The sequence below is a fragment of the Vanacampus margaritifer genome, chromosome 8, assembly GCF_051991255.1.
Source record: "Vanacampus margaritifer isolate UIUO_Vmar chromosome 8, RoL_Vmar_1.0, whole genome shotgun sequence".
Classification (NCBI taxonomy): domain Eukaryota; kingdom Metazoa; phylum Chordata; class Actinopteri; order Syngnathiformes; family Syngnathidae; genus Vanacampus; species Vanacampus margaritifer.
This window is the reverse complement of record NC_135439.1, coordinates 17,581,415-17,605,838: the sequence shown is the minus strand read 5'-3', so window position 1 is coordinate 17,605,838 and position 24,424 is coordinate 17,581,415. Positions and strand designations below refer to the sequence as shown.

Sequence of the window (24,424 nt, the reverse complement as noted above, 5' to 3'; positions counted from 1 at the left end):
AAACTTGCTATGTAAATTAAGTACCATTTGCCGGAGTTAAGTTTAATTTGAATTGTATTTTTAACACTGACACAAGTGTAGAGTACTTTCAACACTACTCAGTGTTTACCAATGTAGATTTTTCACTATTCAGTGCTGGAGTAACACTGGTTAAGTGTGAAAAAAGTAACACTTTGACGTGTCAGATTTACACTCATTGATTTGGACAAAGGTTATTTTAGTTAACAAAAACTAATGAAAAAATTAAAGCTAAAAAAACCCCACACTTTGTTAACGAAAAAAAAAATGAAAATGCTTTTAAAAAAACGAAAACTAACTGAAAGTACATTTTATGTTTACAAAACTAACAAGAATTATAGCGAAAATGTCCTTCGTTTTAGCCATTGGTAATAATTTAAAACATGAGCCTTTGGGGATGATTTTAAAGATGTTTGAAAGTGTGTCACACAGAAGTGTCGTCATCTAGTAGCAGCCAATAGAAAAGCACTTTCAGATGACATCGCTGCACGGCAACAATTTTGCGTGCTTGACTTTTGGCTCCAATGACTCGGCTCGCCTGCTTGTTCATTTAACTCAGCCAAAATGCAACGCTACGTAAGAAATGTGTTACTTTTTTTATTTTACCATAGTGTTTATTAAATATTACACACAATACACGCAAAAACAAAAAAAAAAACTCGAAAACTAATGCTGAAACTAAGAGAGGTGGGCATTGATGATTGATGGAAGTGCCCACCTTTTCTTGTGTTCTTCAGCACTTTCAGCGAATGCTTGATAATGCAAAGCTTCACAAAAATACACGGATTGAGAAGGACCGTGTGCACTCACCGCGATCGGCAGAAGTAATCCTGCTTCACTCTTTGCTCAGTCATTTTTTCAAGGCTTCGCATTATCAAGCATTCGCTGAAAGTGGTTGAAGCACACGCCAAAAGGTGGGCACTTCCATCAATCATCAAGGCCAGTCAATGATAATGCCCACCTTTGGAAACTAACTGAAGCTAAACTAAAATCAAGCATTTTTTTAAATAACTAAAACGAATAAAAATCTAACCTTGAAAACTAAAAAACAAAACTATAATAACCCTGGTGTGGACACATATGAACACTTTTGTAGTGTTATATTTAACACTCTCAGTGTAAATCTAACACTGGCGATTTTTCTGTGTGGAACAGCGGAGGGGTTCGAAAATGTGAATATACCTTTCACATTGACTGTAAAGAAGCAAACGGGAACAAAAACAAATGTCTGGCATCATCGGGGACCCCACTGGAGCCAATGATAATTCCGGCTTTCTTTTGAGATATTCCAATGCGGGCACGGCTCCATGCTTTTTATTTTCATGGCAACTGAGAAAAAGGTATTCACTTACAATTGATAAATGAGGAAGATTAACCGCGAGAGAATGGACTGCGCGGAGTGAGCGGGCTGCTGTTGTCAGCCTTCTGGTGGCGGCGGATCAGCCGTGCGCCGTGTGTTCCTCCTTCCTGCTCGTTAACATGCACAACCTGCGAGACGGGTCTCCAGAGGATGACCCCGAGCCGGCTTCTATCATTAATCAACTTCAAGCAAACACGGCGCTCAGACACCACCGCGCGCGCTTTAAACCCCGCAATTAATGCATATTTTCAAGCAAGTGTCAATAAGGGAAGAAAAGTGCTGGCAGGGAAGGCGTGCGAAGAGAGCAGCGGCGCAACTCTGTGATAAGAAACGCGGCCCTTCTGAGAATAATAACGCTGTCACTTGTAAACAAGGCAAAAACATGAGCACCCCCTCCAGCTCACAGTCTGGGCAAAAGAGCCACTAAAGAGATGAGATGTGCCAAATTTCTCATTACACAAACAGAGCAGGAATAAAGCGCATGGGGAGATGGTGAGCTGTGGCAGAAAGCAGGAAAAAAAACATTAGGAGCAGCTGCGGGGGGAACTCGCCGCGCTAACCTGCCGTGCCAGGTTGCTGTTGAGGAGGCGCGGCGGCGTCACCGCCCAGCACCGGGCTCAATTACCCACACTGACAGGGGGGACTTGCTGGCACGTGCTTCTTTCCTCAAACCCACATTTGATCCAACCACACTTAGACAATCACACCGTATGCTAACGAGCTGACATATTTTGTTATTAATGTAAAAAAAAAAGGGGGGAAAGTAAAGTCAGCTTTTCGATCATTTTCACATCAAAGTAACCCCCACAAGTGTTGTTGCCCGAGGCGCGAGTCTGTGGCTGCGAGGCAGACATGAAATTGTTATTACTATGCTATTGAACAGCATGCTGATTCAACACTTTGCAAATAATTAGCCTTCTCTGCATACCTGATGCTCATTTGGCCAGTTAAGAAAAATGCTCGGGTGATATTTCATTGCTTGGCCTACACATGAATGTAAATATCGGGACAAGCCATAACCATTATTAACACATACGTTTCGGTCATGGAACTTTTGTTGTTGTTCCTGTTTTTGCCATCAACTGGGATAATAAATATAAATTGGCTAGAAGAAGATTAGATAGGGCCAACATTTCCCCAGAAGTTTGTTAATAATAGATTTTGAAATTCTGCTACTGGTCACTGAATAGTTTGGGCCCTGAATTTATTAAGGAAATGCTAACAGAATATAAATCCAATAGGGCCCTTAGGTGTTTGCAGCCATGGATCAATTAGTGGACTCAGATTTCAAAGCAAACATGGTGAAGTCGCATATAGTTGTTACGCTGCACGCAAATCACAGATGTGAAATGAGCCCCAAGTATGAATGCTTTTAAATTCAGGTTAAATATTATATTTTGATTAAGAATTTTTAAGCATTTCGCTGGTGTTGGGCCAAAACCTCACAAGTCCCAATTTGGCAAAATTCATATTTCTTCAAAAATCTATGCTATTGGTCACACGTACAAATTATTGACCAATCTCAAGTGTTGAAAATGGCTTCCTCTCTTTGATGATGCAATGTTAATGGTTGAGCAATCATGCTGTTTTTGGGCTTCCCTGAAAAATGACCATTTTGGAGGGCTTTGGCTTGACGCCAGCTATTATTTAAAATCAATTTTGTTATATGATCTTTAAGCAATTTTAGAAAGTTACCTTTTATTTTTCCTTTGCTAAAATGACTTAAATCTTTTGTTTGTATTTTATTTATTTATTTATTGCTTTGCTTTGCCTTTGAATGCCTTCAGCTGTTTGTAAATCCTTTTAGGTGCACATATATATATATATATATATATACATGAAATGTGCTACATAAAGTTGCCTTTCCTATAATTAGCAAATAAATGAAAAAAGCTACAAATTTATATTTAGCAGACTCGGTTTGAGTACAATAGCTAATGCCAAAACAAAGTTTTATGTGTATCTGATAAAAAGCTAAAGAAAACTGCTTAAACTGGTTTTGTCCTGGCACAAAGCATATACACTTAATTATGGGGGGGGGGGGGGTTAGAGTGAGAGTGTTGAGCCTAAAGCGAGACGCAGAGGGGCAGAAGGGAGAAGCAGGCTGCCTTTAGGCCAGCACACCCATCCTGTCTCTGCCTTTCCTGTTCCACAGCCATGCTCACAGCTACAGTATGTTCGCAGTGATAAGGGATGGCACTTTCCTCTAGTTGGCCCTGAGCTTTGTTGCTACGCTTTTCTTTTTTGTTTGCAGGCAAAATTTCGGGAGGCCATCCTCGAGTCTTCCCGCGGAGCACACGAGTGGTCTGCCCCCACATCTGGAAAGCATGCATTGCGCCATATTATTTTAAGCTTCAAACAACTTAGCAGACACTCCCACTCAACAAGTGAATTGGGAACTGCGGTTTGCAGGCCAACCGCAACTTTCCAACACAAGAGCTTTGAATCATGTCCTCCAGACTAATTTTGCTTTCGTGTTGTTTTTCTTTAGGCAGCTCCTCCACACTGTTTAATGTGCTGCAGCTCATGTTTCACTATGTCTGAGCCAACAGTGAACTCACTTGGCGCACTGTAATTTGGAAAGTGTTTACACAATTCTGAATTTTGTTCAGAAATAATCATTTATAAACTGTTAAAATAACAGAGCGGGTCTGGACTTTTCTTCCTTGTTGGTCTTGTCGAAGGTGGAGTTTCCTTTTCTACTGGGAGGCCAGCCACAATATAGGCTATGACCCCACCCACAATGTGGTATCATTCCTACACTTGTTGTCCTATGAGACAAAAAGGGGTTCCATCCAAATGTTTTTGAAGCAAATTTAGTGAAAATGCGTAAAAACAACATGCGACCTATCCCCAATTCCAGTCGGTATTATTTAGCAAATATTGAGGGAGGTGACTGAGCCATGAGATGAGAGCGTCCCTCTGCCACAAGACACTGCTGACTATCAACAAAAGATGAATGCTCACTTCTTTGATTAATTCCAGACATATTTCAATTTCTTCGTTCAAAAAACATACCTTTCGTTACCGTCCGCCTCCATTTTTGTGACGACGGTATGTTCGTGTGATGTAGTATTCCTGTCATTGTTTAATCGAAAAACATGTTTCCATAGCCAAATGATAAATTGAAAAATCGAATTTTTGTTTCTTGTGTCCACAAGAGGGCGGTCGGTACTGGTATCGGCACCGATATCGATACCTGGTATTGAAACTGGCCCATCCCCAGTTTCTGTTCATATAGCCGGCATGAAATGGAAGACACGTTCCCCCCCTCAGTCTGTCAGGGAGATAGTATATGCCACTCACATAGCTGGCAGCGGCGAGCGTCCTGGGCTGCTGTCACTGCCGTTGCTGTTTCCATGGTCCATTGCTCCATTCATCTCTTCACGGATGGCGTTTGCCAAGGAGTTGAGGGTGGGACTTCCAATGGAAGCAGTTGTGTATAGAGGTATGTTGTTCTCTGCCATTGAAGCCTGAAATGCAGGCAGGCCCAAAGCATTAAATGGGGAACGGAAGAGACTTGTCAGCACATACTCAGTTGCCCATCACTCTTTTTAGACAAATACATCCAGCCGTGACTTTAGGTGAATGGAAAAAATCAAGTGCAGAGGGATGTTTTTTGTTTGCATTACTTCCCAGAGGTAGCTTCAGATTCTTATTTTCACCTGGAATGCAGCGGAGAGGGTCGCCCCGTAGCCCAAGCTTGTCTGAATATTCTTTACCAATGCTGGACTTCTGCAGAGAGAAAAATTGAATTACAGCCACTTGCTTACATCTCACCTCGCATGCTTTTTCTCAGCTGCAGTATCATATTTGCTAACAAGAAATCAATGCACTTGGCATGAGCACAAAATACATTTACTGGTCTAGTAATGACAATATGAAGGCTTTACAGTATGACAAAGTATCTTTCAAGTGCATTGGAAGCAAGAATAAGTTGAAGACAAAAGCATGATGGATCAATGCAACACTGAGGGGGGAAGCATGCATGGGGGATGGGGGGGGGGGTGGCAGGGCGTTCGGCTCTGGTGTTTGCAGGCGGAAGGGCTTACTGTACAAGCAGCTCGTCAAAGTTCTCATCAACGGCGTGTTTCCGAGGGCGGCCTCGCTGTATGTGCCGGCCGTGCTTAAACTCCTCCTCATCAACGGTCCAATAGGACCCAAACTCATCCTCTACTCTCACAAAGCACTTATGCAGGGAAAGGTTGGTGCGAATGGCACCCTGGGAAAACGAACCCGCGGGGGACAGCCAGATGCAGATGCAGTGTGTGACGAGACGGACGACGGACACACACACAAACACACACACACACAAATAAACAAACACAGGGAGGAGGGGAGAGGGTGAGGATCACAATGAAAATAAGCCAAAGCAATTGTGGGTTATGGGGCATCACCAAAAGCCTTCGGAGAGCATGTGAGGGAGGCACGCCAAAGCAAGCAGGGACTTTGGACAATATGGCACACAGACAATGAGATGGAACAGCAGCAGCCTCTTCCCATCAGTCAACTCAAAGGAGCAAACGTACCCACTGATCTTTTGAGGCCGTCTCTTTTGGAACTCTATTTCGTCCACTGTCCACACAGCCCCTTTTACGTTTTCTACCCGCACAAAACACTTGTGTAGACTAAGATTATGCCGGACTGCATTCTGCAGTTGTGTAAAAACAAAGAGAAACAAAGATTGTAATTAGAAGATTAGTGCCTAAATGATTACATTCATCAATGTCAATATCAAGACTGTCTTTCTGAAAGTCCGAGCAAAAGGGACATTCCACACATCTTTCACAGATCAAAATCAGATGGATTGTTGAAAGTAAAAAAAAGAAGAAAGAAATTAACAACAAAGTGCTTAAATAATATCCACATTTAGCACATTATTTACATTACATACTAGAGTAGTACTACAGCCTAACTCCAACACACAGTCCTTTATGTTTTCCTTTTCAGTGTTTTCAAATTGTTCTTATGTACTGCATTGCCCACCCCAACTTTTATTATTCACTATTCATATTGTAATATTTAAAATGGCGTTTTTCAATAGAAATTAATGAAAATATGACCCATAAATATGTACCAGTGTCAGAAAGATAATTTTGCTATGGGACTTTAGCGTGAGAGTAGTGGAATACAGTATAGTGATCTTACAATAAATTAGGTCATTGGGAGACAGCGTGAGCGAGAGAGAGAGAAAGAGAATGAGAGAGCAAGAGAGAGAGAATGAGAGAGGGAGAGAGAACAAGAGAGAGAGATAAAGAGAGAGAGGGAGATGAGAGAGGAGAAAGAAAGAAAGAATGAGAGTGCAAGAGAGAGAGAGGAAGATCAAGAGAGGGGGTGAGGGTGAGAGATAGAGGGAGAGAGAGAGTGTGAGAGTGAGAGAGAGGGAGAAAGTGTTAGAGAGAGAAGGAGAGATAGATGGAGGCTGGGAGGGAGAAAGAGAGTGAGAGAATGAGAGAGAAAGACAGACATAGAGAGAGACAAAGACAGAGACAGAGAGAGAGAGAACAAGAGAAAATCGAGTGTTTAACTTGGATCCAGCGGCACGTGACGGGTCACCAAAGGTTTAGAAGAGGTTTTCGGTTCGTAATTTGCCTTTTCCATTCATATTTTGTTTTTATTTTTTTGGTCATGTCTTCTTTTTAAATTGTTTGTTTTGTTTAGTCTCTGAGCTCATTTGTGGTATGGTGGAAAGTGGAGTGAAGCCACCCACCAACTAAACATCCCAACAAATTACACCGAGGTTATTTACAGTTCATTTAAACAGAATAAGGAGGTTATTAACATGCATCTTGCAAAAGATCATTTGTTTAAAAAAAATAACAATTCTTGGACACTATTTAATTGTCGGAAAATGTTATGTTGAATGAGGGAAGGATAAAAAGAAACATTACCTTCCACGTAGCTGCATTGCGTCTGAAATATGCAAACATTCGTGTGAACCAGTTGTAGATTTCGTTTAGTGTTAGCTGCTTTTCTGGAGATTCGAGGATGGCCTGGATGAGGAACAGTGACAGAAACAAATATTTCAAAATGTTGTTTCCTTCACAAAGTGATAAATAAATTACAAGAAACGGGCAGGTTTTGCACGCACGTGTGTGTGTGTGTGTGTTCACAAAAAAAGAAAAGAAAAAAAAGCAGACAACAGGACGGACTGTTTTTTGTAGGCAGGCTGCACTTTTCATTCAAATGGCAGATTTGAATACATTTTCTTTTGTGGCTGTACATGAAGGGCAGGCAAAAACATTTCTCAGGCAGATTACAGGGCAGCAATTATGGCCAGCTCAGATTAATTCCTGAGATCCCAGATTACTGGGACCAAGCGATAATTGACTGGCATTCTTAAAACAGGTTCATCCCCACTGTTGTGTGAAATGAATTTGGTTATAATCACTGAAATGCTTAATCACATGAAATTTTCATCTGCATGTTTTATTAATCGCATATGCATGCAATCATTGGAGGATGGATAATCAGTTAAGTCTACATCCAATCAAATTGTACAAGAAACACAGAAATGAAAATGTTCCCTAAATAGCTGAATTGAAATTACTGGAGACATTAAGGCCCCAATTTTCTACAGTAAGAGCCCAAATAGCGGGCGCTAAATTAAGATGGTACACGCTCTCAGTGGAACATGATTCAGATTGCGACCTTTTACAAATATTCCAAACAGCGGGTGTTAAATTGAGTGTTTCACTCACTTGAATACATTTGACGTTGGCAACATGTAAAAAATGGCGGACAGCACCGCAAGCACAAGTTTCAAGTGATGGGATTGGAAGTATCAGTGGAAGACAAACGAACATATTACTAAGTTACAGAAAAAATATAGAGATAATTACCTAGATAATTACGGTGAAAATGTATAAAAGTCAAGTTTTGTTTGATTTAATTTCTACAAAATCCTATTATGCGTGCTAAATGAATTTCTTTGTAATGTGCAAAATGAACTGTGGCAATTTAGTGCAATTGACAGACACCATCCTGGGTGCATCTAGTTAATCAGCTTTAGATCAGCTTCCATATCCAATTGCATAACCAATCAATTTTTGCACCCATTTTGTGTAAACCTAAAGCCAATGAGGCCCTAAGTGGTTCCTGAACAGAAAATACTGCGCCACAAGTAGAACATTACCTGTCTTATTAATGAGGCGTATGTGAATGGTGGTCTAACATCTGCATTCATGTAAAATTCTTTGTTCTGACTGAGATCTGCAATGACAAAAAGAGCAGCATACATTAAACACTGACCTTGATTACACTTTTTTTTTTTTTTTTATGAAAACCTTTAAACCTTTATATTTAAAAAAAACAAAAACATGTTTGGGTACCTGGAGAGATGGGCATGTTGTATTTTTCAGAGTAACGCCGTCGCATGGGGCCCATGCTGTGGAGGTTGTTGGCTGTGATGACAGAGTGAGTCTGTGACAGGGGTGTGAGGGGCGCTGTGGGGGTGGTGGGGGTCTGGGGCAGGCTCAGAGGAGGAGAGGCTTCAGGAGGGATGGACTTCGACAATGTAATGTTGGACACCAAGTTAAGCTGCAGGAGACAGCCAGAAAACAAAAACATATGAGCTCAGTTAGTCCTTTGGTCAACACTTCCCTTGTTACCAACAAAGATGAACCCTACACAGTCAATTCTGTAGAGTAAATTTTACTCAACTGAGTCTATTTGGCTCCACTATAAATAGAGTAAATTTTACACTTGGAAGAGAGTAAAATGAAAAATAAAAGCCACTCAAGGGTTGAGGAACAAACCCACAACTTCAGGTTAGGAGACAGCCAATCTACTTCCTGAGCCACACAGATCCTACTGTGTATCGATCATGTTAGCTGGAATCTTCGTTAACTCTAAGACAAAACCCCCCTGATGTTTTTGGTCTCTTGGATATAAGCAAACAGGTGGAGCGGCACAGATCACTGGCAGTCTCCCAAGATGAAGGTTGTGAGTTTGTTCCTGAAGCCTTGTGTAACTTAAAAAAAATATATATATATAAACGAGTAAAAAATTTTGTCAAAAGCTCTTCTTGCTAAATTTACTTCAAATTTCTGAATTCTGCAAATTCTCTCGTACATACGGAAAAGGATTAGGGCAAGTGAAAAGAAAAAAAACGGTTGGCAGCATTCTGACTTTATTCTCAGAATTCTGACTTTGAAGTGAGAATTCTGACTTTAATCTCAGAATTCTGACTTTTAAGTGAGAATTCTGACTTTGTTCTCAGAATTCTGACTATAAAGTAAGAATTCCGACTTTATTTTCAGTGCATGTGAGAATTCATACTTTAATTTCAGAATTCTCCTTTAAAGTGAGAATTTTGACTCCGTGACATAAAGTCAGAATTCTAAGGCTTAAGTCAGAATTCTCACTTTAAAGTTAGAATTCTGTGATTAATAAAGAATAAAGTCAGAATCCTGACAACCTTTTTTCACTAGTCCTAATCCTCTTCCGTACGAACACACTAATAATATTTTTAGTAAAATTTACTCTGAATTTGTTTCTCTCTTCCAAGTATAAATTTTACTCTAAACTGAGTCTATTTAGTCCCAATCTAAATTGAGTAAAATTTACTCTACGGAATTTACTGTGTAAGCATTAAATGCTTGGAAAAATTGACAGGAATATCACAACAGCACCCCCTTCTTCTAAGTACTCATCCAGCTCCACCTTCCTGTTTCGGCCTGTTAGTTTAATCTTTTGTATCTTTTGAAAACACCCCCATCTCATCCTTTCACTAGGACTACACCGGAATGCTCACCGTAAATGAATGTGACTTGAAGTGTAAAGACAAATGCAGATGTTGAAGAGAGGAAGATTCCGGTGTGGCTGATTACACGGCAAAATGATATTATAAGATCTTAAAGCTGCTTATGGGGATAATCTGATGATGAACGGCTTCTGCTTCAGACTGACCACTATCATTTGACCCAAGGAAGACGGCCCGGTAATATTAGTGAGTAGTCGTCTGAGGCCTGTGTCCATGGTGGGGCTAACTAATAATGGCTACAAGGTAAACTAATTACGGCAAGTGCTCAGAAGGTATAGCATAGCTTGAGGCAGCTGGGAGCCATGTGCCAGGCGTCCATCCTGTCTGTAGCAGCAGTCAAGTGGAAAATTTGAGTCTGACCCTTGCTCCAGCTATTAATTGGCAGGAAGACTTATGACACATATACATTGGCCATTAAAAATGAAATTAAACATAAACCCTGTTTTATTTTGTGTTGATGGTTAGCCCAAAAAACATAAGTTCAAGCAAAGGTGCAATGAGCGACAAATCTGCTATTTAATTGACAATAAAAATGGCAAAACAATATCATCCAACAATATTAGAATTTTGAACATAAGAGCAAATCAATTGAAAATGAACATTTAACCACCCTCACCAACAGCAGCAAGAGAACAGCTACAGCAGTGCGAATGATGAAGCAAATAAATCACACTTGCACAATGCTATCAATACCATGTTGACTTCTCTTCGTGAGGATTAGCCGGCTTTGTTTCTTTTTTCATCCATATTCCCCGGCCATAAACACAGAGAGGTTGCAACAATAGGCCAGACAGGCTGGTAATAGCCTGGCCTTTGTTTGCCTCAGCATTTGGACTCACTCCAGCGTACAGACAAAATGAGACTTCAGACTGAAATTAATTAAATGGTAATTGGTGATCTAATTATACTGGCTTTGACTCGGCAAGCCGCTAAAGAAAATAAACAAAAAGTCCCTCCTCAATTATGTATGGCGTAAAAGGTCAGATTTCTGACAAGAATGCTTAGTGACACCGAGTGCAAGCGCACACGCACATTGGTAATGCGACACATTTGTTTTTAAGCCCCTACCTCATCCATCTTATGAGAATAAAATGAATCCTGTTCATTTGATGTTTTGCATGCACGCTAGCTGTTAGCATTAATTATAACCAAATGCAAACCTACAATTTGCTGCTTTTCTACTAAAACTAAAACTATTATAACCATAGTAACAAGCAATTGCTGGGAAGTGTGTTTGCATTCATTCAGATTCGACTCAGGAGGTTTTCTGGGGGGGGGGGGGGGTCGCCATATCGCTAACGCATTGGGGTCACCTTCCATGACCTGTGTAAAACCACCAGCCACCCAGCCGAGCCAGACACCCAGGTGTGTATCATACTTTATAGCACCCGATAGCAGATTAAAGAGGTTGACGTCACAACTTTTATGAAAGTCCATTCATTTGCATAAAAATCCTGGCTCCCTCGGAGAGCGTTCTAGTTGCTTTCTGACACAGCCATTCTCATGGACTCAAAGGAGAGACAAACTCAAGATGCTATCTGCAGCCTCCCTCAACCACTTTTCATATACAAATGTCCTGGTGTCATCAGCCCACTTTTTGCACTCTAATCTACACCATCACAGGGACAGCTTTAACAGACAGTCTTTGGATGAATAGGGCACGTTATGTTGACTGTTACTGTAGAGACATGTAGCCTGTGCACATCAATAGGCAACTGTAAATAAATGATCTAAGCCGCACAGCGTGATGACAGACAGGATTCCTGTGTGTGTGTGTGTGTGTGTGGCACTCCAATACAATGATTTTTGGCTCTTGCTGTGATAAAAGAACTGTCATTCAGTTAAAAACATGACAGAAAGCCCATCCCCTTAAAATGACACATGTTATGCACTCCATAGAATAAGGATGACACTTTATGGTATATAAATATATATATATACACAACATTAATCACAAAATTTACATCTGTTCTAAATGTACAATAAAATGTTTGTTTTTTTTTGTTGTCATACTCTTGTTAAAATAAAAATGAAAAAAATGTTAAAGTAATAGAAATAAGGCCGCATCTTCTAGTCATAGATACAGTAATTTCATAATAATTCATAAAATTGAGTTAAAATTAAAAAGATGTACTGTAAAAAACAAGTGTGATATTGATTTATGTTGAGGTCATTATTCTGCCACTAGAGGGCATAATTGCATTTGTAAGTGCATCTTTCTTTTCATATTAAGAGCTATCTAATTTTTAACTTGAACTTGTGAAATTCTGCACATTTTTAATTTTTTAAAAATACAACTTGACCCTTAGTTGCCACAAATATATACATTATTATTAAATGTATTACTGCAAAATTTTGACGTGGACGTGTCTGCTGCGTTGCGACTGGAATTCCCCCAGTACAGGCTTTCCAAAAATGAAACGGTTATTAATCGTGCGTTAAAAAAATTTGTAGCGTTGAAGGAACTTTAAATTAACTCAAAATTAACACAAATTTTGACACCCCTAATATATTAGTGCTGTAAAAGTAAAAAAAAACTCATTGATTAATCACAAAAAATTATTGCATCAATCATGTATTAATGCAAATTAATCACACTATTAATTTTGACCGCAGATGATCTTTCAGCTTGAAAGCAGATTGTTACATTAATGGTAGCACATATTGGGTTTAAGGAATAAACATAACTACATGCATTAAAGTAAAGCATTTAATAAATGTTTGCGTATAACATTCAGAATATTTGTTCATGTCAAAATATGGGGGTCATTTTTTCCCCATTTAAATTATGCAAGTAATTAACTGATTAAAGAGAGGAGGATGAGAGTGCGTAGGGAATCAAAAAAATGTTGAAGACGTCCTCATTACATAAAATGTAGAAAGAATAAACACATAACAGGTGCTCTTCTAAAAAATGTTGATAAAAAGCCTGTTTAATTAAGTGATTAATCAAGATTAATCAAAATTCACTAAATCACTAAAAAAATTAAGGTTTGAAAGTTAAATTATTTTTTGATTTATATTTATTTTATATTATTGTTTTTTTTTTAATCATTTATTATTTCATTTATTTGTTCATAAATCAATTTTAGTTTCAAATTCAATTTCAAATTGATCTTTAACCGTTTGAATTAATTGTCATGTACAGGACACCATGTATTTAACACCATACAAGTTCCTTAAGATCTCCAATAATGGCTGTGATATGGATGTCTATTATTTGGCTTTAGTAAACAATAACAATAACGACAACAATAATCTCACAGGCCAAACAGGCAGCGCTTCTATTCAGTTACTGAGACGAAGCAGTGTGGCTGCACTTTATCTCTGACACCAAATTGAATCTTGGATGTCAGCAGATGTGCTCCTGACAATATATACTGCCTCCCCGGAGACAACAGCTGTTTTTATTTAGTAGATAAAATAAGAAGACAGAGGGACAGATTAATGGATACATGTGTGCCAATTAAGACAAACAAAGGAATGGGGGTTGGACAAGAGATGCATGATGGTCTGGCTCACCGGTTGCAGGGCGGCTTTGGGCTCTGTAGATTTGACATGAAGGTGTGTCATCATCGCTTGCAGACGTTCTTTGTCTTTCGCGAGCTGTAAAGGAGGACAGCACGTGATTTTTTTTCTCTTTCTGTACAGACGGAGCATCATCACATTGACAAATTTGTGTTATTTTTTCATTCTGGACAAAGTTAAATCATTTGTTATGAAAACTAATTTTGAAACTTGATAAATAATATGGTCTTCAGTCTATGTCTTCCTTTTGCAGCTTACATATACTGTACAGTTTTTTTCTAAGTGTCAATAACAAGCAAAATAAGAAGTGTGTGTCTGATAAATCTATGTGAATACTTTAGAACCAGAATGGAAACAAAATGACAAAGCTTAAAATAAAACAAATGACAAAGCTTTAAAAAAACTACAGTTACACTTGCATTCATAAATTACAAGGCACAGGCATCATGTAAACAAAATCTGTACTTCTGGCAGGAAATTGAACAATTTATATGATTTTTATTAGTACAGATTATTTATTGGAGATGTTCACTATTTTAACCTGTCATTGTCTAATAGATGCTAATTTAGTAATCCGATTAAATCCCCTCTAAAAAAGACAATGTGAGTGATGTCTTATCTTTATGTAGACATTTTATGGACATTTTTGTCTTGCAGAAAATCTAAACTAAAAAGACTGCTCATAACAGAAACAAGTAATAAATTACAATCCAGAGATTTTACAAAAGTAAATTATCTTATTTTGTCAATTACATGTTATAATTCAATGCTGAGTTTCTATCACCTCTGTGTGAGAGATTTCCTATTTTATTGTTGGTGCAAAAGAGTTAGTCATAAATAACTTTTAAACCCAGTAATATACAAAATGTAATTATCTTCTCTACTTAGCTGCAGGCTCTTCATATATCTTTTTCGAGCTGTCATGCATTCATAACACATTTTTAATGACTGCTTACTTGCAGATGTACACGTTTATGTCATTGGGCCTCTACGGGTGACCCTGTGGCTGATGTGAGATGGGGGGGTGGTGGGGGGCGGGGATGGGCACGCAAAAGCATTGTCAGGAGAAGAAGACATAAATATTTGGTCCCAAACAAAAGCCCGGACAATACCTGCAGCTCCAGCTGTTGTACGACCTGCATTTGCACCCGACACTGGGCGGTGCTCCTGTCATCCAAAGCGTGCTCATTGTTAAGATGCCTGGAAAACAAAAAACAGAGGACACAAAAAATGTGTGAGTCACTTTCACTCGTTTGATGTCACAAACAGTCCTGTGAAGTCCATTTTAATGAACCAAGTGCAAGGTGCTGCAAATAACTGGAAAGAGAATACGAGAGAATAGCTGGAACGGCTCAAATATCCAGAGCCTGGAACAAGCAAATACCTTTTTAGCATATAAGGATGATAGTCAGTCTGATATAGCAGATAAGTGGAATGACTGAATTGAATTGAAATTTATTTGGACAGCAGCAATATCACCACAAAATCGTGAGAAATACACAAACACACACACACATACATATATACATATATATATATATATATATATATATATATATATATATATATATATATATATATATATATATATATATATATATATATATATATATATATATATATATATATACATACATAAGACTTTTATAATGCTGTAGCTAGTCGAAAGGTTTAAGACTGAAGTTTCCTAACCCAGCTCATGTTCTGAATTTCAAGAAAGAAAAAGATAACATATTTTTGATTATACCATGTCAGCCAAGGGAAATTAAAAATAAAATAAAAATAAATAAAAGTCTTTTAAATTCAAAAACAAGCCATAACCGAAAAGTACATAAGCCACTTAAGCGTTGTAAATTTTACACCAGATTAGCATTTGCATACACAACCGTGTTTTTTCCATTATTTGTGTAATTAAAAAACATTTGAAATATTTTCAATAAAACCCAGAAAAACAAAAGAAGCAAATGGAAGCTGTCACAATTTGACTTATGGATATAATTATATGTGATCATTTTATAGGGGAAAATATATTCTCTTTGCCTCTACTTTTATAACTAATCTAAATAAGTAGCTCGGCTCCAGACAAGTTCTTTTTTTTCTTTCCCAGTGATTCATATAAAATGGTGCAGATAAGGTTCACGAGTGAAGGAAATATGATTGGAGGAATTTTATCAGCCAGCGCATGAATTACTGTTTGAAAATGCTTATGCAGGGGCATTTCATTAATCATTTAATCATAATCCGAGCAGGATGTTTGAACTGATTTCACAAATACCCTTTCATTTCACTACTTCATTATGCTCACTAATGGATCCAATATATTATATATATCATAAATTATATCACATCTTCAGTGACCATGTAGGTCACTGTCAGCAGGCTTGTCTTGGAGCGCACACGTTGGCGCCGGCAGACGGGAGCGAGGTGTGGAAAGTGGCGGCATGGCTTTATAAATGTCGGTTACAGCAAATCAAAAATAGTCAGTGACGGCATAGGGAGGCTACGCTAGCATTTTTGTTTTTAATACCACTAATACACTGAATACTTAAAATTAATTACTGGGTTGATGCAAAATATTAAACATTCTGATTTCTATGAGCTTTCTCTCAATTCACTTAAAATGAAGCTGGTAAACATTTGTGTCCACTAAAATTTTGAAAGAAGAAAATAATAGGTAAAGACGCTTTAAGTTCAATTTAACTGGCATAGACTGAATTTTCAATGAAGGGCAGCCTACGTGCGCGGTTTAGAAATTTCCCTGTTCATAGCCGACATATGCCCCGCTTCTTTTCATCCTTTGTTACATTCCACTTTATTTCTCCTAATGACATGGAGAGTCACAGTGCATAATTAATAGGAAATGAAATATTCAAATGGCCCTAATGCGGCCTTGAGAGAGAGAAGTGTCTGGACACGAGAGCAGCGGGGACGGCGAATTGACAATGAGAAAGACTATCAACGTTGGCATGTGTCACTTTTTGGACTTCAAATGGAGACACTTTTAAAAAGCTCGGTAGCGGACTGACAATGTTTTGTGTAAATGGAACAATAAAACAAGTCACTCAAGTCATGCCTGCAATGCAATCGTTTTTGTAGTTTGAAGATCATTTTGGTTCCTTTGCAATTGCTGACAAGAGAAATGAGACTGAGTGATCTTAAGATGTCCTTTTCCAAATTGAACTTAATGCTCTCAGCATTGATTTACAATATTTCAGTTGTACATATATTTTATATGTTATGGCAGTGGTTCTTAACCTTTTTTCAGTGATGTACCCCCCTAAACAGCGCAAAACATTCCTGATTTTGAGGGGGGGGGGGGGGGGTGTCACTTAAAACAGTCCTCTGCCATTATTGTCTGATTTATTAAACTTTGGAACTTTTATGTGGTCTCTTGAACTATTTGGATAAAAAGATGCATCTAAAAGAAGAATAAATAAATAAATAAATAATTTTATTATAAATATAGATTTGTGCACTATAATTATTATTATTATTATTATTATTAGTATTTGTATTTATTACTATTTATTTGTATCAGGAGCAGTACATATTAATAAACATTTCAGTAAATATGCCAGAATCCCAGTCCCAAGGTAGATCAAAACATAAAGTCTGATCTTTTGGGATACTAACGCTCTGTTCTCAAAAAGAAATAATTCACAGAATTTTAAATAAAGTTTTTAAAGTGATTGACAGGTAATTCTAGGTGGCATAAGGCAGGTTGGGTCGAACCATTCTGGAATGGGGGAGATAGTGGGTTTTAGGGCACTGAAAATAAATAGCCTACTGAATATTAAATTCAAATATTTACATTTACCTTTGAAATCTATTTTAAAATCTCGCGTACCCCCTGGACTACCATCACGTACCCCCATTTGAGAACCACTGTGTTAGGGGTTTCTAATGTTTTGCTCTTGCATTGAGATGGTGTGTTTTTGGCTTGCAGACAGTGCAGCACTAGAGGGCACTGCAGTGTTTCACTGGCGCTGACCTCTGGCAGGACAACGTCCGTCCTCGACTGCCCAAAAAAAAAAAAAAGCCCACCAAGCTCTTAACACACACCTCTGTGTTGAGCACAAAAACAGGAATTGGGATTTGCTGCTTTGTGTTTATCAAGATAGCACACGTAGGCATGTCATGTTTTCTTTCAACAGAATAAATACACACACAGTTTAAAACAACATTTCAGACCCATGTTAGTTGTTGCTGTTGGCATGTGGAGCTGAAATCTGCTTGACGTTCGAGTCCTCCTCACCTTTCTTTCTGTCTGCCTAGCAGTGTGTGTTCTGCTGACTCAACACTCACACACTGATACGTCTTCATGTAAAGTTTCAACAATTCCATCCATAGGAGACATTTTAGTGCACGGAATACATTTTTTGTTATTATTTTTATTCCTTTCAGAGGCCTGCGGTATCAGTTGCTCGGCTTCATGTGGAAGCGCTTAAGGGTTTGAGAGTTAACACCTTGGTGAGCTGCTCGCACACTGGCCTGCTGTTAGACAAAGGCGGCTTTGTGGAGACTCTCCCCAAATGTTTTCTTAACATGTTCCAAGCAGTTTGAGCAGGCAACTAAAGTAAACAAGATGTTGCCATGATAAAAACACTTGTAAAAACAAAGCAGAGTGCACTTACAGACATTGTCAGGGAGAGTTCTACTGTGTGCCCAGGATTTTATTCCCTTCGCTTATGTAAACAAAGGGCGAGGCAATGTCAGAATACAATAAAGAGAGAACGATTTAAAGGCACCCCCTCCCAACCAAAGACAAAATATATGCCTTTGTTTGGGTGTGTTTGGCTATAATACACATTTTAACAGAATGTGTTTATTACAATTACAATGAAATCCTGTGAATAACACACACCCGTGTTTAGTACGCTTTCCCAAAATCACCATTAAAAAAGCAGTTTTTTCTTCTCTCTACTGTATAATACAGTCTCCCGATTAGCTGCTATCCCATTATCAGAGTAAATAATATAAATGAATAAAAATACCAATACAATGTAAATGTTTTTCAATCCAGTTTATAAACTAAGCTATTTTTCCATACCTACAATTAAGGTCTTTCCAGTACTTTTTAAAATCATGTTTTTCACTCTAAACTCATTTTAGTAAGCTGTTTTTCATTTCTTTACTTTGCTTTTGAATATCTAAGTCTGTTTGTAATTACTCTTAAATGCTGTGCTAAGTTACAGTCTGTGAAGCATATTGCGTTGCTTTGTGTATGAAATACACAATGAATTTGTAACACCATAATAAAATTTCTTAACAGTAGGGCCTGACTGATTATAATTGGACAATTATTGGCCTTCAAACATTGGCCAAAACAATCGGCCAATTGGGCCAAATGGCAAATTATTTTTCGCCTTAAAACGTTATAGGAGAAAACCGAAGTTTCCAACGCTGTGAAAGTACCCTGAATGCACCATTTTGCTTGTGTAGCGTTAGCAACTAGCAAGTGTGTAGCTTGTGTTATTCTGGTTATTCTGTTGTCCCCCAAGCGTCCTTTAAGATGCTTCATGACACCTACGTTGGAGTTAACTGCAATAAACACACGACGTTAAGAATTTTACTGCATCTACTATATATTTAAATACAAAACATACTTCATTTTTAAAACATCGCTAGCCTAGCGCTAATGCTAAAAGCGAAATGCACATGAACAGTCAGTATTTGTTTTTGCTGTTTTTTCAGTTGCTATTATTTCAGTTTATTCTATTCTTATTTCACTTTCTTATCATTTTATTTTGTCATTGTCCTTTGAAGTTATATTTAAAGTTGATATTTCAATTTATTTTCTCAAAATTCAAGGATGCAAACATCCAAGGATTTTTTTCCACATGACATGGCATGAAATACAATCCCAAGATTAAATATAAAAAATAAAAGGTTAATGCTTTACAGCAGTTGTAGTAAGAGTAAGAATGTTTTATTATTGACACATAAATCTATACAATAACCTTGTATACCGTCATGAAATGTGTTGATAAGGTCATGCTATGGAATGGTCATTCAAAGCAGAAAATCTTAATAGGTAAAGTTTGTACGTAAGTGACACCCATTGCAAAGGAATTGGGGGGGCTGGGGGGTAATTTTATGCATAATATATATTTTAAATAATCGGCAGATTAATCGGTAATCTGTATTTTATTCTGTCAAAAATTGGTATCGGCCTAAAAAAATGCATATCGGTCTAGCCCTACTAAAGATTGTGAAAAATTTCCATTTCTTATTAAGCCCTCAAAACCCACCCTCGATTTGGGATCTTTTTCATGGGATTTTACAGCACATGAAAATACAAAGCTATATTTTTGTTTTTTCAAACCGCATCTGCACACTTTGTATTTATTAGCAAACAATCTTGTGTCACAAACACTTCAAAGGCAAGCTGCACCACGAGTGGATTTATGCAAACGAATAAAAGAGGATTCAAAATATTGACAAAGCATCAAAGTTCCAGTCATCTCTCAGGCTGCCCCGCATGACACCTTTTGCCCTGCGTCTGTTGGGGAAAGTGTGCGAGTGCTTGTTTTTGGATAATGGAATTGTGTCATATCTTGTTTAACGTGAGACTAATCCGGGGTGACAGTGAGCCATTGATCTGCTGCCACAAGGCAGATGTTTTCATCCTCTCCGTAACCATGGCGCTGTTATGAGCTGGATTAACACGAGCACACTGCACACCAGGTTGATAAGCAAACCTGAGGTCTCAGGCAGGGAATCGTGATGTACAACAACAATGGCCTGCGCCTGGCTGAACAAGCTCTAATCTGTTCCCGAGTTGTAATTTCAAAGCAGGTGTTTCTGTCTAAGATAAAGCGCTACAAGCACGCATGGTTAAATACCTGGCCAAAGAACACAGCCATGGCGTGGTCAACAATTAAATGCAGAAAAACTGTGGAACCTTAAAAGAAGAAATGGAAGGAGCGAAATAAAGCACCAAGCAAGGAAGGCAGTCAAAGACAAACAACAAATCCCCGTGGTCCAATGACAAGGACAAACATGCAGTGCGCCCAAAGTGTGGCCTGCTACGGATAAACATCCTACGGTTGTTTGTTTGGGAAAAATGCTGCCATCACCATGGGAACTGCACTTATCACAGGAATTAGAGGCCCATGGCGTCCTCCAAGGGAGACTCGGTCTCGCTACCCTTGTCAGGAGAGGACTGTCCCAGGCAGCCACTCAGGAATAACAACTAGCTTTTGTTACCGTGCGTTTGTGTGGATGGTGTCACAAAACGTGTCATCGAGACAAAGCGAGGACACGCACTTGGAAATGGAGGAGGATGCCTTTGACTTACTTCAAGAATGAATGGAAGTCATCGAACACCGCTTCGCAACCGGGCCACTTGCAAACACCGTGACCATAGAGAGGATGGCTGTGGGGGTGGCAGTGTTCTATTGTGGATCTGAAGGAGAAAATGCACAGGGAAATATGCAACTTCACTTTTTTGTTGATCAAACATGTCATTATTGGCATTGTTGTAAGCAGGTGATATGCTCACGCATTTGAAAACTAACTGAAACTACATTTTACATGTACAAAACTAACAGTCAAGTTAATTTAGTAAATGAGTCTTTGATCGGGAGTTGTAGTGCTTTAATTGTGTGTCGCCTAGAAGCGACATTATCTAGCGGCGGCCAATAGAAAAGCGCCACCAGATGACGTCGCTCCTCAGCGAAGATGAAGAACTTTTATGTTGATTATGGCTCGGATGGTTTCCTTGCTGTTATCACTTGATACAGTCCAAAATGTGACGCTAGGTGACAAGTGTGCTCCTTTTTTGGTTCATATATGAAAAAAATATATAGCCATCCATTATCTGAACATTTATAAAAAAATATCATAACCAGTTCAACCGGATTTAATACTTGTCAGAGGATTGTGTTGCATCTAACTGCAGAAGTTGTATTATGCACATTATTTTTATTATTTTATTTTAGTTAACAGAAACTAACAAAATAACTCAAACAAAAAAAAATATTTTGTTAATGAAAAAAAATAAGAACAAAAATAATTTTTAAAAAACAAAAAATAACTGACACTTAATTTTACATTCACAAAACTATAATTATAGCAAAAATGTCTTTCAATTTAGTCTTTGGTGATTGATTTAATGAATGAGCCTTTGGGGTTGATTTTAAATGTGATTTTAAGTATATTTATTTCAATATTAACCGGAATAAGCATATTTGAAAGTGTGTCACACAGAAGTGATGTCATCTAGCAGCAGCCAATAGAAAAACACTTTCAGAAGATGTCGCTCCTAAGCGACAATTTTGCGTGCTTGACTGACTCGGCTCAGCTGCTTTTTTATTTAATTCAGCCAAAATTAAACGCTAGGTAAGAAATGCGTTACTTTTTATTTTATTTTACCATGTTATTTATTAAATATTGCACACAAGTAATATACATTTTTTAGCACGCAAACTAATACTAATATATACTATACTAATACTAACTAACACTAAGCATTTTTTAAATAACTAAAACTAATAAAAAATAACAGAACTGCACTGAAAACTAATTAAAACTAACTACATCAAAAAACAACAACCTCAAAACGAAATAAAAACTAACTGAAATGAAAATTCCAAAACAATAATAACCCTGATTATGCATTCCACATAAAGTGCTTAGTGTTTGTATTTGATTTGTGGATGGTTGTTTTAAAATAATTTTTATAACTTTTTTTTACTACACGAAATACACAATGTTTTGAAAAAACTAAACAAACTAAAACTAATACTAAAATTTATTTTAAAAAAAAAACTAAAATGAAGCATTAAAAAAAAAATAATAATAATTTAAAAAAAAACTGAAAAGTAATTAAGACTAACTGAATAATAAAAAAAATAAAAAAAGTAAAAACATAATAAAAGCTAACTATACACGCTAAAGTATTACATCCAGTGTAGTTAACAAATCTTCTGAGTTACTTTTTAGAGTAACATGCATAATATAGTGTCACAATTTTTTTCTTTCATTCCAATAAACAAAAAACAAAGTACAGCTGTTTGCAGATACTGTGTACATTTTTCTAAATCACATCCAACTGAAAAGAGAGATTTAAAATGTGTTTATTTACGCACAAAGTGAATACGAGGATTCCTTGGCTTTTTGTGTTCTGCATCATGTCAATCTGAATATGCAAAAAGCGACAAGATACTTTTCCGATCGAGCGCAAACTAAACATTCCCACCTGGTACCAATTTACTGTATCTGGTACTCGCCAATCCAAGTCAGCAGGGGCTGACAGGCAACCAGAAGCAGCAAGCAACACAATAGAAGGGACATCTATGAAAAAGTAACTTTACAACATCTTCCATATGTCAAGAGGTGTAGAAGGAATGTTAGCTCAAGTGGGGAAGCTAGCATGAGAACAAGACATATGGAGACAAGCACTATGCAAGACACACCACTTCCAGCTACAACAGCCTGGTGGATTGTCCTATATCGCTGCCACCTGTGCTTCTTCTTTCCCAATCGTGCACACTGCTGCTAATTCTCACCTAGTCTGACGCTTTCAAAGACATCAGGCCATGCGCTAATATTGTGCTGTAACTACTGACACCATTTACTCTTTATAAAAGTATGCATCTATAGTGAATACACTTGTCATTATTACGCAATTTTTCTATTTCGCCCACACATTAATTGTGTATTTAAAGGGGAAGTCAACCGAAAAATGGCTGTTGTGGAATATGAATTAATTAGCAAAATTAGCAAATTCCAGCCGTTTTTATCCGTTTCAGGGGGCGGCCATTTTGCCACTTGCTTTTAACTGAGCTCAGCTTGCGGACGTTACATGACTAAACTTAGAAAACTAGTGAGTTATGGTTGGTCATTACCTGAGCGCTGAGCAACTGTGATGTCGTTTCAAGTCGACAGCATGAGGCAAAATGGTTGCAGCAAGAGATGGATAAAAAACTGGTGGAATGTGCTGCTTTCTTCATATTTTATTCCAGATAAGAATCTTTAACATAGCTGGAGTATGTTTGTATTGATCCTGTCTATTATTAATATTTGCATATTTTTTGCTGATGACGACTATATTTCAGGTTGGGAAGATTCATCATTGTGGTTAGAAGGGGTTTTCCCCTGTCTAAGTCATGTTATTGTTTTGTTCAATTTTGAGTCATACATTCAGAGGATGATCTTTGCTCAGTTGAGTATATTGAGCGTTAATCTTAAAAATTTGTGGTTAGGTGACGGTTACTGTGGTTTTGATTTAAAAAGATGTTTTAATTCTTTGCGAGCACCCTTTTTGGTTAATTGTATTTAAATATGGACTCATCAAAACACATTGAACAGCAAAAATAAAAATCTGTTTCTCGAATGGTGGAGACGGTCCCAAAAAAGCTTTGCTGGGCTGGACACTAGTGCTGGGTTTAAAAAATCGAATAATTGATATTGACACGATTTTCCTTTTCGAGCCCAATATCAATTTATAAAACCATGAATCGATTATTTAAATATAATTTTCCCCCCATAAATTAAGAAAATAGAATTTTAAAAGCCAACTTTTTTTGTATCTTACAGTTTTTTTTTTTTACTGTTCATATGAATTTAAAAGTATTTTCTTAAATTAATGAAAGACCTGACTTATTGCACTTTAAGACAATTCAGAATATTTGAAGTTTATATTTACAATTATTAAATTAGAATTATGAAAATATTTTCATCTCATCCTTGCTGATGTCAATGTTTGTGTAACACTGCAATAATTATAACGTGTTACGTGAATTAATAAA

General features: G+C 37.7%; 1 protein-coding gene across 7 annotated transcripts in view; it reads right to left on the bottom strand.

Moving 5' to 3' along the window:
* Positions 1-24,424, bottom strand: part of foxp1b (forkhead box P1b) — a 190,121-nt gene that overhangs the window by 5,177 nt on the left and 160,520 nt on the right. For 4 of the 7 annotated variants that reach the window (XM_077574037.1, XM_077574033.1, XM_077574034.1 and 1 more), the window contains 9 exons: positions 20,971-21,078; positions 14,783-14,870; positions 13,665-13,748; positions 8,710-8,917; positions 8,514-8,590; positions 7,270-7,371; positions 5,431-5,600; positions 5,044-5,113; positions 4,685-4,851 (listed from right to left, as the gene is read on the bottom strand). In XM_077574037.1, coding sequence (XP_077430163.1) covers positions 4,685-4,851; positions 5,044-5,113; positions 5,431-5,600; positions 7,270-7,371; positions 8,514-8,590; positions 8,710-8,917; positions 13,665-13,748; positions 14,783-14,870; positions 20,971-21,078 — 1,074 coding nt within the window. Of the gene's footprint in view, positions 1-4,684; positions 4,852-5,043; positions 5,114-5,430; positions 5,601-5,907; positions 6,030-7,269; positions 7,372-8,513; positions 8,591-8,709; positions 8,918-13,664; positions 13,749-14,782; positions 14,871-20,970; positions 21,079-24,424 lie in introns of those variants that run through there. The other 3 variants (XM_077574040.1, XM_077574038.1, XM_077574039.1) reach the window with 2 other exon arrangements.